Raw genomic sequence first — 15,575 nt, 5'->3', positions numbered from 1 at the left:
ATTGTCAGCCCTGTACATAAAAAATACAAGTAAAGCTTTAAAGTATAAAACATTTTGTCATTTTTTACTTACTCTCGTGTAATTCTGTCATATAATATGGTGTTAGAAGAACTTGAACGCGAGTAATAATGAAAAAAACTTTAGGGGAACTATTGGAATTGAGCTCTCCGGTACTATAATATAATACATGTATAAAGAATAATATATGATTTCTTTCATTTATCTCTCCTGTCATGTGCTGAAGTCTGTTGGGAAACTGAGGCAGCTGCGATATCTAGACTTGGCTAAGAACAGGATTGAGAGTCTAGATGCAGATATCTCTGGCTGTGAGTCCTTAGAGGATCTCCTCCTCTCCTCCAACATGCTGCAACAGTTACCTGATACAATAGGTGAAGTTCCACTGCTTACTTTTTTTTTTTTTTTTTTTTTTTAAATATTTATGTTTTTAGGTTTCGCTGTGTATTTACAATGTTAAAACATCTTTCACAGGAAAGTTGAAAAAGTTGACAACATTAAAAGTTGATGACAACCAGCTCACCTCACTGCCTAACACCATTGGAAGGTTAGTAACTCACCCGCGACTCATCCAGCTGTGTAAAGGAAAAATGACAAAGGCAGAAAATACCTTTGAGATGTGTCAGATCATAATCCCTGAACATTGCTTTAATGCACGTGTTTTGTTATGGAAGTTTATGGAATTTCTGTGGTTTATAGCCATGTAATAAACCCGACGCTCAGGGTGGTCTGTACTGTCTTTAATGACCCGAACCTTTGAAACCATACAGTTTTTTATGGTGATATTCGATGACATTGTACTGTAACTTGTTCTCTCAGTATTGGATTTTTCACTATATTGCCATCTGGGGCACGATATAACAATTCTGCTGTCATTCTGGCAGTTTTTCTCACCCCAGCATGAGAAAACGCTGACTGTTAATGTCAATGTGACTCTCAACAATGTTAAGCAATGTTTTAACGTCTTTATCACCTGTATTTGTGGGAAACAATGTATGCAGCTAATACGAAAAAACATGAGCTTCTGGAATTAAAGTGTACAGTTAATTAAAAATAATCCTAAAATGTTGATATACTTTTAACTAATTTGACCTAAATTAATAGTTTTTTCTATTTATCAGTCATTCTACAAAATGAGCGCCATTCGTGTCTCTCATATACTAGCGCTCAAACTTTTTCTTTTAAAGAAATAGCACTATTATTCAGCAAAGAGGCATTGAATTCAATAAAGTTAAAATCAAATGAAACTAAAAAATTGTCAATCTCGTAACCTCTCTGATGGCACAATTATATATTAAAATGAGTTAAATTAGTTTGAGATGGCTCAGCGTTATTAATTAACACTGAAAATATTACCTTATATTGTTGTGATAAAATCTTCCACAAATTAATTTTACAAAGTGCTAATCAAGCTGGATAATCAGTCTGACTTTGGATTTTTAATGCAGAATTAAAGAGGAAATTCAGGGAGGAGGTGCATATGCCATATTTCATAGCATCTGTTAATTAAGATGTCATATTTTCTGCAGACTGCCTTTTTCATTTGTCATAGCTGTCACCACTACCTCATTCCTGTGATACTATACTCCATGCATCTCTCTTCTTGGTTTGTCATTGCTCGGTTCTGTGTGTTGTGTTAATCAAACATGCATCTTAAATGGGCACCTCAGTGCACGTGGCAAAACCGGGTAAGTAGACCAGCGAGTGTTTGTATTCCCCACACGTCTGCCACAGCATGTTTATTTAGGCAAGGGCATACCTTTGCATCCATATCTCGCTTAAAGAGACACAATGAAAGCCCTGCATATGGAAGGCCAGCTGGAGCGGTCTGCTAGAACAAATGTTAGACTAATGACCTTACTTAGCTTAACAAATATACATTGACCTCTTTCAAATTCATCCAATTAAAATAAGGTAAAAAAGGGGGGAAAAAACTACGGAAAACAAAATACAGGAGGGTTGGAAGGGAGGGAAAAAAAGGTTTTAAATGACTGATGTGAGATCCGTTACTAAAAGTACCGAAACTCATTTGACTCAATAAACACTGTGGCATATACCAGATCATTGTAAATGTTATAAACTAACATAAGGTTTGTTTTAAGAGCCCAGTATTTCATAGGACTAGTGCTTTTTACAACCACCAGAATTGTATTGCAGCGTAGCATATTTAGTAAATTCATCATCAGTCCCTTTAACATGTCTTTTGTTAATTCATGTCTTTCTTTACGTGGAGACAATGGTTCCACATAACTCATAAGTCTCATTTCCATTAACAAAACTCATTTATTCCGTCTGAAAATGATATGATTCATAGACACTGATACTATTTAAATTGAACGTACTTAAGCTTTGATATTTTGTTTGCACATTGTAAACATTTGAATGGGATGTTAGTATTGCATATTAAAGGAATAGTTTACTTTTCATCGTTTACTTACCTTCATTTTCTTCCAAACCCTTATGACTTTATATTCTTCCTTGGAACACAAATTATAAATGTTGATGAATGTACTGGTTGCTCTTTTTTTTGCAATGAAAACAGGGGCTGGCAAGCTTCAAATGGGCAAAATAGCAAAATAAGCACCATTAACTGGTGTCTGTATTGCATGGTACAAGACATACACTAAGAAAAGGCTGTAAAAATAGAGTCCAATGTACTGTGTTAATATGAGGAATTTTTCTGCATAGATTTTTTTTTTTTACAGTTTTACATTTTTTACCTATACTTTATAATATGATGCACCTAATTGTGTAGTGTTTTAGGTAATGATCAGTATCTTTTCTGCGTTTCTATAGATTGTTTTTCATCACAAGGTATGATTCATTCTGAAAACCTGTTTACCTTTTATCATTAAGGCTGAATGATCTATACATATAGCAAGATTTTCTGTATATAATCAGTTTAGGTCTGTCAGTTTAGATTTTTTTTAGGGCTTTAGAAGAAAAATAGTGCACATGTTGTTATCAAATATATTTATGATGCTTTTTTTGGAGCTTGACAGCCTGTATCCTCATTCACTTGCATTACATAAAAAGTCTGTGCAAAAAGAAGATCATACGGGTTTGGAATGACATGAGAGTGAGCAAAAAATAAGAGAACTATTCCTTTAAGACTTTGGTCAACCCTGCTATTTAACCTTAAATCTAATATATTTTGAAGAATGGTTATTCACTATAGTAGAGGCAATTATTTCTTTATCTCCTGACCTTTAAAGAGACATCACGTGATGTATGCATTTATCTTATCATCTCATGAAGTGTTTTCAATAGGGATTAAGGGAACCTGCATAACTGCACACTCCTCACCTGCTTTCTCTTACATCTGCCAGTTTATCACTTTTAGAGGAGTTTGACTGTAGCTGTAATGAACTGGAATCCCTGCCTCCCACCATTGGCTACCTGCACAGTCTTCGGACATTTGCGGCCGATGAGAACTTCCTGTCTGAGCTGCCCAGGGAGGTGAGTATTAGTGTTATGCACTTTCTACAGCATTAATAATGAGGGAAATCAAAAGCACGTTCTCTATTTATTTAAACTCTCTTTGTGATGAAAATACAACCTAGACGAACAAAGACGGTTTAGATGGTTGTCGGTTTAAATAACCAGCTTAAAACCATTAAAACGGCCAAAACAAGTTTAAGAACATCTATATGTCCAACATAACTCATCCAGCTTAACACGCATTTCAGTTAACTAAGATTAACATTTTGGAATTTTTGATTTGTTTTTTTAACAAGGCTTAAAAATGACAAAGCCGATTTTTAGCTCGCATTCAAAACTTAAAATAAATCAGGGGTCTTATAGATTTTACATAAACAAGTAATACCGTCATATTTAAAATTTTAAATAAAAGTGAATTGCTCAGCAGCCATTGCTTGTTTTTAGTGTCACATGATTCAAATATACTCTAATATAGTTCTAAAATCATTCTGATATACTGATAAACATTTATTAGAATGTGTGCTATTTAATTGTTTTGTGGGAACCATTATGTCTACTTTCAGAGTTCTGTAATAAAAAAAAAAACAGCATTTATCTGAAGTATGTTTTGATAAATTGTACATATATATGCTGGAAAACAAAGTATTACTTTGTAAAAAAAACAACAACAACAACGACAAAAAACCCACTTTCAAACAGTAGTATAATTGCTGACCAAAATCCTGAAGCAAAAACGCTTGCTATGCAACAAACAAAGCTATATTAAACTTGAAAATAAATATAAAATAAATGTAATACACATTTTGAAATGTAGCCTAAACCTGTTAAACCAAATGCATGATAATGTCCTGCTGACCTTCACTCGCTGTATTGACAGAGCACAAGAGTCATTTTACCTGAGAGAAAGACAGAATGCTGATATTCAACAAAAAAAAGCTGACAAAATTGCACTTCACCAGACCTATCATATCCTGTCCTGTGTTGCAGATTGGAAACTGCAGGAATGTTACGGTCATGTCCTTGCGCTCCAATAAACTAGAGTTTCTGCCTGATGAAATTGGACAGATGACAAAGCTACGTGTTCTCAATCTAAGTGACAATAGGTAACACCTGATGTTCCTATAGTTTTTGTTTTTCATTTTACACCTTGTGCACACATTTGTCAACAAATCACGGCAACACACGATCAAAATTGTTCAATGAAAAAAGGTGCCATGCGTTATTTGCTTAAAGTGTAGAAAGTGCTTTTTCAAACGGGTTTGATGGATGGTCTTGATTGGCTCACGTAAAGCCGTGACGATGGTGTTGATTATTTTCCATAATGGCACAATAATGGGGCATGACTTCAGAAAAGTGCTTAGCCTTCCTACAGGTTAATTAAGAAAGCTCTTTATGAGCTGTGCGGACAGTTTAGATGCTCTGACTGCGATTATTTGGAAGCAGAGTAATTAAACTTAACCAAGACTAAACGTGGCATAGCCATTACAGAAGAGTTAATGGGCTTTCTGCAGTCTCCACAGGTCTTCTTAACATTTCCACTACACCGAATAACTCTCTCCAATAGTCTCATTTGTTTTTTGTCGTCCATGTTTTGCCTTTTTTGAATTCTCATGAACTTATTCTTCATTTTCTGTTATAGGTTAAAGAATCTTCCCTTCACTTTCACTAAATTGAAAGATCTTGCTGCACTCTGGTTATCTGACAATCAGGTTGTTATCTGGTCCTCCTTTTTTTAATTGTGCTCAAAGTATATAACTATATAGTATTAGGAGCACTTTTTAACCACATTGCATGTAAAAGAACTTTTTACTTCAAAACACGGTCTATTTTACTGACTGATATATAATATGATAATAAGATGAATTTCCACTTTTAACTTCCAAAACATAGTATTATATTCACTTTGACAGTAAAATCCCAGCAAATGAAATGCCCTATTAGATATATTATAGTTTCACTTTACCATTATTATTTTTTTTATAATGTAGTTTTTAAAAATCTAGATTTAGCCATTTCTTTACAATTACTGTACTTTTAACCAAATGCCACTTTTATTTTTATGATTCAATTCCGTTTTTAATGTATCCAAATACTTTAAGGGGGCTACTGTATTTAATTACTTGAGAAATGTGGTTCAAAGTGGTCAAAATACATACCGCATTTTAATACATTTGATTTGTTAGTTGCGTTTTACAGCAATTCTTTTGTTATTCAGTCCAAGGCCCTTATCCCCCTTCAAACAGAGGCTCACCCTGAGACCAAACAGAGAGTCCTTACTAACTACATGTTTCCTCAGCAGCCCTGCACGATGAGGGTAAGAATAAACCAGCCGTTTCTCTTTTCTTTGATTTTACATTTTACTGGATTTCAACTTGTGGATGGATGCGTGTTGCCCTGCAGATTACCAGTCTGACAGTGACAGCTTTAATCCCACTCTCTGGGAAGAACAGAGACAGCAGAGGATGACTGTGGCATTTGAGTTTGAGGACAAGAAGGAAGAAGAGGACAACTCAGGAAAAGTGAAGGTCCCTTTAAGAATGGAAAATGTGAATCTATTTGGCCTGGTATTTACCTGGTATTAACATCCATCTCTGGTGAACTGATCACAGATGTTAATTTCAGATGTAACCAGGGTGACTTTCGTATATCTGGTTAGCTGGGATTTAAAGGTCATATCTTTGCCGTATGGGCTAAATCCTCCCTGCTCTATCTGCAGGTTGAGATTAATCTGAAGCGCTACCCCACCCCTTACCCAGAAGACCTAAAGAACATGGTGAAGTCAGTGCAGAATCTGGTGGGTAAAACCACTCACCCCCTCAACACTGAAAAATGCTCTTCTGGGACCAATATGGAGCTCCACAGCCAAGACAAGTATGAGCCCAAGTGGCCCATTGCTCCGAAAGAGGTAATGCTTCTTTATCACAGGGCCTACCTGGGCTCATAGATCAATGTGTCAAAGTTTTATACATATAAAAAAAGCTAGATCAGACTGGGCAAGCCACATTTGGAGCCGTTTAGGTCTGGGTATCCTATGATTGTTTATGGATGCCACAGGTACACTATACTACTTTGTGAGATTCTGGTGGTTAATAACAATCGCATGCCGCCAGTGCTGTTTCTCTCTTTTTATGTATATGACAAGTCACAAAATAATATAGAGTAAACACATATTACAGTTATACCATAATGATTCAGGATAAGAAGAAAAAAAACATGTTTTAAAAAAAGATTGACTCATGATGTACTCATACAGGTGCATCTAAAAAAAAATAATATAGAAGTCAGTAGTCTTCCCCATAAATGTGGTTGCATTTTCTAAACTAGCTCAGGAGGTACCCAGTATTTAAACTCAAAATGAATCAAGATCAATATTAATTTAAAAAAATTTTTTTGAGATACTGAATTTGTTATTTTCCTAAGCTGTAAGTTATAACAATCAGATTAAAAAATAACAAAAACAAAAAACGCTTCTTTATATATATTATTCAGACATTTCAGTAGGGTGGCTGAAATAGCCTCAAAATTATATCACGTTATTTCAAGAATATTTGGGACAATGATATTTATTAGGATATACAAGAACGTTATATTAGTGACTGCTTTTCTCTTGAGTAACTGAGCTACATCATTATAAAAGGAACCAGTTACAAGGGAACGTAACGATTGTGGTACTTAAAAGAAAAAAAATTCAAATGTCAAATAACTTGAATGCCTTAGTAATAGTAAATGTTAAATGAATTAATTTTTAAACATTGTACAATAATACAAAACATCAATTTAAAAATATGTATTAAACACTGATTTTTGTTTTACATTCTAGCAGACGTTTTACCAACAAATTTAACTTAAAATGAATCTTTTGTGGCCATTTTTGAGACCCCCTTATTGAATCAGCCATGCAAATAAATGGAGCAGAAGGGAATTGTTTTAAAACATTACAAAAATCTCAGTTTAAACATTTTGTGAACATTATAATAAATGTATTAATAGAGCTGTTGTAATTTTTATTATTGTCTTCTTCATTTTATTTGACAGAACAACATTTTTGAATGTTGATGGAGCTTTTATTTTAACGGAAACCTACAGGAAGTCCCTATTTCTGTTTTTGTTGACAGCAGCAGATTTATAAATCATTCTTACTATTTTGGGAAGGTGCATGTATCACACTGCCTAGCAAAATTCAGAAAAATCTAAATTTATCATACAGTTTTAAATGTTTCCACACTGCTATCATTATTAAAAAGAGTTTTGTTTTTTTTCGACCAAACATCGGTGCATCCCTAGGTCAACCCGCTATATCACTAATATTGTGATACGACACTTTTTTAATCATGTAAAAATATACCGGTATTGCTGTGGACAGTACGATATGGCACACCCCTACATTCCAGTTTGTGCACAATTGATGAGGAATATAAGAAAGTTAGCTTTTTTTTTTATTAAATGACAAAAAATAAAGAACTTTTCCATATAAAACTTTTTTAGATGTACTTGTTGATTTTAAATAAAAAAATATAAATTTTAGTGTACTGCAATAATTGTAAGTAATAATAATTTTATAATAATGATGATGATAATAATAATAGTACATCGATTTCATTATAATTATTATTATATATTCTACATAGAGCTAGTCATAATTTTTGAACATTTACATTCAAATAATTTAGTTTATATATAAATAAATTTAACAAACATTTTTCTTATATATATATATATATATATATATATATATATATATATATATATATATATATATATATATATGCATGCATAATAAATATATATGCATGCATAATGTATAATGTGTATAATAAATACACCAAAAAAGTTTCTTTTAGGTGCGATGAACATATATATTCAGTATTATACACATGGTAAAATGAAGAATGAGTGTAATGCACAGCCTCCCTTGGATATGGAGTCACAGTTCATTTTGTCACTGAAGCATGAGACACTTGTAGATTAGTGTGTGTTCTTTGTAGGTGACAGAACGAGAGGTCAAAGACTTCTCAAAACCACCAATGTCCGATCAAGGCGTCATCCTCAACTCAGCCATTGACATCCCAAAACGCAAAGACAAAGAGGATCTGACTGAGAGCTCGGAAGTATGACAAGTTTTCTCTTTTAATTGTCTCTAATTGTCTTTTAAATGCTCGATGCCTTTATCCTTTTACGATATTTATGCACACTAACGTATCAGGGTTGCAGCTTATCCTAAGCTCCCCTTAACATTTCATAGCGGTTTAAATGGAAAATTATGGTAGATACAAAACACATGAGGGATTTCCAAAGTCAGTAAGTTTAAAACAGAAGGATGAGAGTGTGTAATGAAATTCAGGCAGTAGTTTCTTTTGTTTTTGAAGGCCTGGTATTTGCATCCTCGGTGTCTGAGTCAGTTCGGTTGCGTGTATGGAGAGTGATGAGTACAGTGCGGAGAGCGTTTGTTAAAGGTTAGCTGAACCTGCGGAGATAAAATACACAAAGATCACGTTTCATCTCTCGCAGCCAGCAACCGCCAGAGCCGCGGTGTTGTTCAGGACACAGAATAACAACCGAGTCATTAACTTTGCCTATGAATATTAGAGAGAGCTGTTGCAATTAGCAGAGAATGTCACAGTAACCTTGTAGTACGCTTCGTGTTTTTAGTAACTCGCTTTTAAAATATCATACAATTATTTATTTACTAGAAATCTAGACCCGCTGTGTTTTATATCCTGTAGCACCGCTAAGAATACAGCTGGAAATCTTTTAGCGAACGCAAATAAAGGTCAGCGTGAAATGTCAAGAAGGAGCCATTAAAGGATCCTGTGTGAAAATATGAACTGAGTTCAGGAATGCTAAGATGATTCGAGTAAACCACAATGAATCTCAAGGAATTATGCAAACGCAGCTACATTCATAATTCATTCATCGACGCCAGGCTTTTTTCTATGCTTGCAGTAGCTCTTTGTTTAGAATAGCGTACAAGTGCATGGTGTACTGTGTTCATGGCGGCTTAGCCTCACACTGTTTCCCCCCATGGTCTCAGAGACCAGGCCAAACTGCGGAGCTACAAATATTCTTATTAATATCAGGGTTATCGGGACCTTGGGAGTACCAGTGCCATAAACCTCATGAATCTTACACATTCTTTTCTTTCTGGACCACGAGAATCCATTTTTGTTTGTTTGTTTGTATATATGTATGTATGTTTGTTTTGCTTAGATTTCTTTACATCGCGTCGTTCCCAAGCCGCAACAGCCAGAGAATACGAGCCTGGCCGTTACTTCCTCTTCCTGTTTCTGCCTCATAGTAAGTGGCTGAGAGACAAGACAGCAGAAAATCAGCTGAACATATGGGGTGGCTCATTTCAACTGCCTTCAAAGCAAATTCGATTCATTTTTCCAGACACCCCCATTGTGGTTGAAACATTTCTTAAATACTTGCATGGGTTTGTTTCCCATAATGAAGTAATGAAGTCGGTGTTCGAAATACAGGGGGGCTAGATGGTCCCGGGACTCTGGGTAAGAGGAGACTGTCAGCAGCCTTTAAGTATCATTTAAATTTGTTGTTATGGCAAGAGAATTAAAATATATTAATAAATATTAAATATATTTCTTATATATTACTATATTCATTTGTAGTAATAAATACATATTATAGCTAACTACTACAAAGCTTTGTCAGCAGCATATACTATGAGGGTAATAGCACTAGTTACCATAGATAGCACTTTATTTCTGTGATTCGACACAATTTGAATACAAACAACATTTTTTGTCTCTTACCAGCAAACGCACTAAGGCTGCATTCGTATAATCTAAAATTCAGTGAGGCAGTACCTTTTTGAAACATTTAAAAGAATATAAAATAAAAATTTAATTTTTTTTTTTTTTGTGATGGCAAAGCTACATTTCCAGCAGCTTCATTGTCACACGGTCCTTCGGAAATCATTCTAATATGCTGATTTTTTTATTATTATTATTTTACTATTGAAAACGGCTTTGCTGCTTACTTAGATTTTTTTTTCAGAATTCTTTCATGAATATTGCCGTTCAAAACAACACCATCTAAAATATTAATTATAAATATTTTTATTTTAAATAAACATTACACATTTACTTTTATTAAAGCTGTATAATAATATGTATTTTTATTTTTAGAAAAAAAAAAATCTAGAAGAAATTTAGCTGCATTCCGGTCGAAATGAAGTATCGTTTCTCAAGAAAAATATGAATAAATAATAATAAACAAATCCAAATATGCAACGGTAGTATATAAGTGCTGTTTTGTTTCAAATATTGGGCTCCCCAGAATCTTTAGTATCATTCGAACACTGCGCAACATGCATCAAATGGCCCCCATGCTGAATTTTGTTCACAATTCATTTAATCCAAGTATGAAAGCATTAGCCTGCCGCATCAATTTAAACAGTCGTATTTATTTTGACCCGTCGTGAGGGAGCTACGCAGATGAAAGGCAGAGAAGGGGAGAGGCGTCTGTTCTGAGAGAATCTTCTGCTATGTGACTTTCCTCTTGCTCTGCTGCCGGTTGTGTGAGCCAGCCTGCTGATGTACAGTCAGGTCTGAGAGGTGTGAGTTTTGTCATAGACAGCTGTGAGAGAGCTGGAAGCTACTGATTTGCTCCTGGGGGATTTGACCAGACAAGCCAGGACAAGGCCTGTGAATCATAACAGTCTATATATTACTAATGATGAATCTCAACTTGATGTTGAGGTGTGAGATCACGCTCTGTTACTTCTAATATATTTCTCAGCTTCAGCTTTGTTTAACTTTGAGGTCATTTTGGGCCAGTGTTTGCATTTTAGAACCATGAAACCGTCACTGTAATATAAGAAAGGAATTAAGCATATTCAAATTAATCTCCATCTACAGTAAAATCTTTATAGAATCTAAACAGCTCGCAGAGGTATTTTATGTTTTCTTTAGCGGTTTTCAATACAGCTGGATGTTGATTTACATTCATTGCGACCTTAAAATAAACTATGCATTGCTCGATCTTGGTGTTTTTAAATGAAAGATTGTAATTTGTTTGCAGGGAAACCACAACTCACTTCCCTTGTGGGTTTTTTTTTTTCATTCCTTTATATTATTAGTTCACTGCAAATTTGACACTTGTGTTTCCAGGACTCCATGGGAGGCTCCCCTAATGATATCCGAATTTCTGACATGCGGCCGACTTTGGTAGAGCCACCAATGTACAAACCAAAGGTTGTGTTACTGGGCAAGGAAAAAAAAGGTTGGTAAGATGAAGAAGCCTGTGTAAGTCAGTTGCTTATCGATAAAGTTTTTTTATTTAAAAAATCCTTAATGCGATTGAACTGGAAAACGCTGGAAGTCAGCTGTTGTGAGAAGCATAATAATACGGAAATGCAGTCGCATTTAAACTGCTTTACGTTGTATATCTTAATATCTTCTTTTTTTTGTAATGCATTCAGAGTCCACCGATGAGTCTGAGCCGGACAAAATGCATTGTTTGAACAACAGCGGATCATCTGCCACTTATTCAGACTACTCACCCTCCCAGGGATCGTCTGGCTCCTCCAACCCACCTGGAAATGTCAGTAATCTGCAAACATCTGGGAAAGAGGGGCCAGCACAGACTCACTGGACCAACAGGTTGGCGAGAATTTAATCACTGCCACTATTCATTTATATGAACCAACAGACCATCTGTGCGCTCATATGACATGACAGTTGATCAAACTTTTAGGTGCCCAAAAACTGACATTGTCTCACTGGAATAGTCTTGCATTAATCATCTCTGGAAATAATCCCAATTTATTCAAGCCATTTGTAACCTGCATATTGTTTTCGTTACCTGTAAATATTAATGAACATTACATTTATTATTTGGTGTTCAGTGATATATTTGGTTGCAAATCTGCACCTTTTTTATTAGACTGGAGATTTTCATTTGAAATTTCATATTTTTATCCATTTTAATTACCAGTAAAATTGAAGACAGTTAAGTGAGCCTTATATGGACGTTTCTGTCTTTTATTTTGTATTTGGGTGATGCTGCGCACCTCACAATTTCTTTATGTCAAACTCACACAGCAGCTGAAATTTTACCTCTGTTGCTCACAATAAAAGCTTTATATAAAATTAGCACTGCTGAAAAACTGCAAATGATCACTCCTTCCACTGCCTGTTTTTCATAAGAGCTCTTTGAGAGATTTCTGTTTTGATAGCCTTGCAGAAGTGTTACATAGGCAAAATTTGATAAACATTGAAAATCTATCTGATGATGACGGCAGTCAACCACAGCAATATTTTTCTAGCCCTTTTCAGTTTAAACATAAATTAGACTATATTAAGAGAGTTGTAGGCCCATTTAAATTTAACGTTCAATATTTCATCTCCAACATTACATAAAGACATCAAGTAAAAAGATTTTGTAAGCATCAGCTAAAAATAAAGCAAAATTTACAGAGCAATGAGGTTCTGTCAGCGTGGTGATAAGCGAATAAATGTGGGCTGTTCTTAAATGTTGCAGATTCAGTTGCAAGAAGGAATGAACAAGGAATTAGGGAATTTTAAGTGTATTTTTTATATTATTAAATTTATATTATAAGAGGCTTAATTGACCTTGACATGAGGGTCTAGAGAGGCTTAATATTACAATTTAAAAAAACGGGTTTCTATTTTAACATTAAGAGATTGTGATACTGTGGTAACTGATACTTTTTTTTAGGATTCTTTGATGAATAAAAAGTTAAATAAATGCTGGTCTGCTGGAAAATATTAAATATTTTCTAGCTATATAAATCTTTGCTATCATTTATCAATTTAACACATCCTTGCTGAATAAAAGTAATTTTTTTATCAAAAATAAAAATACTGACCCCAAATGGTAGTGTAAACTCCTTTTAAAAAAAAACCATTTAAATTGTTCTGGTCCCAAATTTGTCACTGGTAGTATATATATATATATATATATATATATATATATATATATATATATATATATATATATATATATATAATATTCAAATCATTACATTTAATGGATTACATTTTTTACATCAATTCATATATTTAGACAAAAATGAACACCACATCATTGTCTTTGTTAGAATTTTATGATATTGAATATTCTTGCCATATCAGTTTTCACTTGCCAAATCCTTTTCATATTCACTGATAAAATCTCAAGTATTTTGTCTGAATGCTTCAACAGGCTGGCTCAGTCTTTTCCAAAGCCCATTGAAAGCAAGCCCCTTCTGAGCCAGAGGGAAACACCTCCATCCAGCACGCTGCAGCAGCGAGGTGAGAGGCGGCCACTGAGCGACACCTTTGACAGCTGGAACGACGCCCCCCACTACGATAACACAGGGTTTGTCGCAGAGGAGACGCCTCTTGACACTCCGAGCAGCAGCGCTGGAAACCCCATGCTAGGCTCAAAGCCCCGGAGTGCCTCGATGGCGCATGGCCGACGGCCTCTCATGAGACAAGAGCGCATTGTGGGAGTCCCTCTAGAGCTCGATCAGTCGCAGCTCACGTTCCACACTGTTCGCACCACCCCTGAAACTGAAGTGCCTGCTCCCTCTAACCCCTGGCAGAACTGGACGAGGACTCCCAGTCCCTTCGAGGACAGGACAGCTTTCCCTTCAAAGTTGGAAATTACTCCAGCCAACAGCCCCAATCCTGATCGCAAGGACTTTGAACAGGAGATGGGGGAACTACCCGGCACTTTTCCCTCAACTAGAGCCTGGGGGTTTCTGGACTCTACGGACTCAGGGACGGGACGAGGTCATCCCAACATTTCTGCGCATATCCAGGGCGTAAAAGAACCAAACAAAGTAGGCACTATGGTCATCAGCAAGAGTTCTGAAAGACTTTCCCCAATGATGAAGGAGGTAAAAGCGAAATTCAAGAAATCACAGAGCATAGATGAAATCGATATGGGGTCGTATAAGGTTTACAGCATTCCCTTGGACAGCTACAGTTCTAGCATAGAAAACCAGGGAAGTGTTGATAGAGCGGACCTACCTGTACCTCTAGAACAGAGCATGTCCAGGAGCCAATCTGCTCCAATGCTGGACGACGATCTGGATGGCTTTGGTTCGAAAATCTCTCAGCAACAGAAGCCAGCCATCCCAAAAAAAGTTTACCATTTTGACCAAAGCTTCAACCCACAAGGAGCCATGGATGTTATGAAAGCGGAGAGGAGAGTTCCTCCACCGTTCCCTAATGCCCCTGAATACGTGAACCAACCTGGGAAGACGCGTTGCCAAAGGAACTTGTGAGCCCGAGAGGCTACCGAGGCTATCCACCAATGGAACAGATGTTTTCATTTGCTCAGACTGCAGTCACCGATGACGCCATCAATCAACAGCTCTCGGTCCAGCCCCAGCGCTCCAGGCCGGGCTTTCTGAGGCGCGCTGACTCTCTGGTAAGTTCGACTGAGATGGCGCTGTTCCGCAGAGTAGCTGAAAGCCAAGAACTGCAGCTGGCGGAGCACTACAACAGGTCTCAACAGAGCATGCTCGATCAACAGAACAGCTTGGCTACCATCACTGACGCCCAATTCCATAAGAGGAACGGTAGGTATGACGAAGACTACTCGTCTTATCAAGAACCCAAAAAGCCCATCATGGGTTACCCCACCAAGAGTCTGACGCAACGTCGCCCCCTGTCTGCACGGAGCTACAGCACAGAGACATATGGGGCATCTCAGGCAAGGCCAGTGTCTGCCCGACCCACCATGGCTGCGCTGCTGGAGAAATTGCCTTCAGATTACAATCTTAGTACGTGCACTGAGAAGAGCCCTGAAACTGACATGAAGATGAGACCTATCCCTCAGAAACAAGAGGACCCCACCTCCAAAATGCCAGTAGATTGGAGACAGCAGCTGCTTAGACATATTGAAGCAAAGAGGCTAGACCGGGTGAGTAAGCTAGCTTTGCTTTTTGTTCTTCAACGTGTTTGTTACCTGTAAACTCTTGAAATCATTATTTGGTTCTTTTATTCCGTCTTTATTTAGTCTTGTATAATTGTTGATATCTCAATAACCAATGTTCTCAATATTTTATAGAATTATATGTTTGGAGTACACACAGTTTACATGAAGGCTTTTTAGACACATGAATAGTGGGGTGAATCTCATGTGAC

The 15,575-nt window shown here is 36.2% G+C and overlaps 1 protein-coding gene across 1 annotated transcript in view; it reads left to right on the top strand.

Moving 5' to 3' along the window:
* The window catches only part of LOC122359153 (leucine-rich repeat-containing protein 7-like), a 51,964-nt gene that overhangs the window by 28,909 nt on the left and 7,480 nt on the right, over window positions 1-15,575 (top strand). The window contains 16 exon segments of the mRNA XM_043259373.1: window positions 245-389; window positions 490-562; window positions 1,686-1,703; window positions 3,345-3,474; window positions 4,444-4,559; window positions 5,096-5,165; window positions 5,672-5,756; window positions 5,759-5,770; window positions 5,857-5,981; window positions 6,173-6,361; window positions 8,442-8,564; window positions 9,664-9,750; window positions 11,586-11,697; window positions 11,897-12,077; window positions 13,642-14,689; window positions 14,692-15,351. Of these exon segments, the coding sequence (XP_043115308.1) occupies window positions 245-389; window positions 490-562; window positions 1,686-1,703; window positions 3,345-3,474; window positions 4,444-4,559; window positions 5,096-5,165; window positions 5,672-5,756; window positions 5,759-5,770; window positions 5,857-5,981; window positions 6,173-6,361; window positions 8,442-8,564; window positions 9,664-9,750; window positions 11,586-11,697; window positions 11,897-12,077; window positions 13,642-14,689; window positions 14,692-15,351 (3,174 nt within the window).

Source organism: Puntigrus tetrazona, chromosome 15, assembly GCF_018831695.1.
Source record: "Puntigrus tetrazona isolate hp1 chromosome 15, ASM1883169v1, whole genome shotgun sequence".
In the NCBI taxonomy this organism is placed as follows: Eukaryota; Metazoa; Chordata; class Actinopteri; order Cypriniformes; family Cyprinidae; genus Puntigrus; species Puntigrus tetrazona.
The sequence above is the reverse complement of the archived record's forward strand: the minus strand, read 5'-3'. Positions and strand labels throughout refer to the sequence as shown.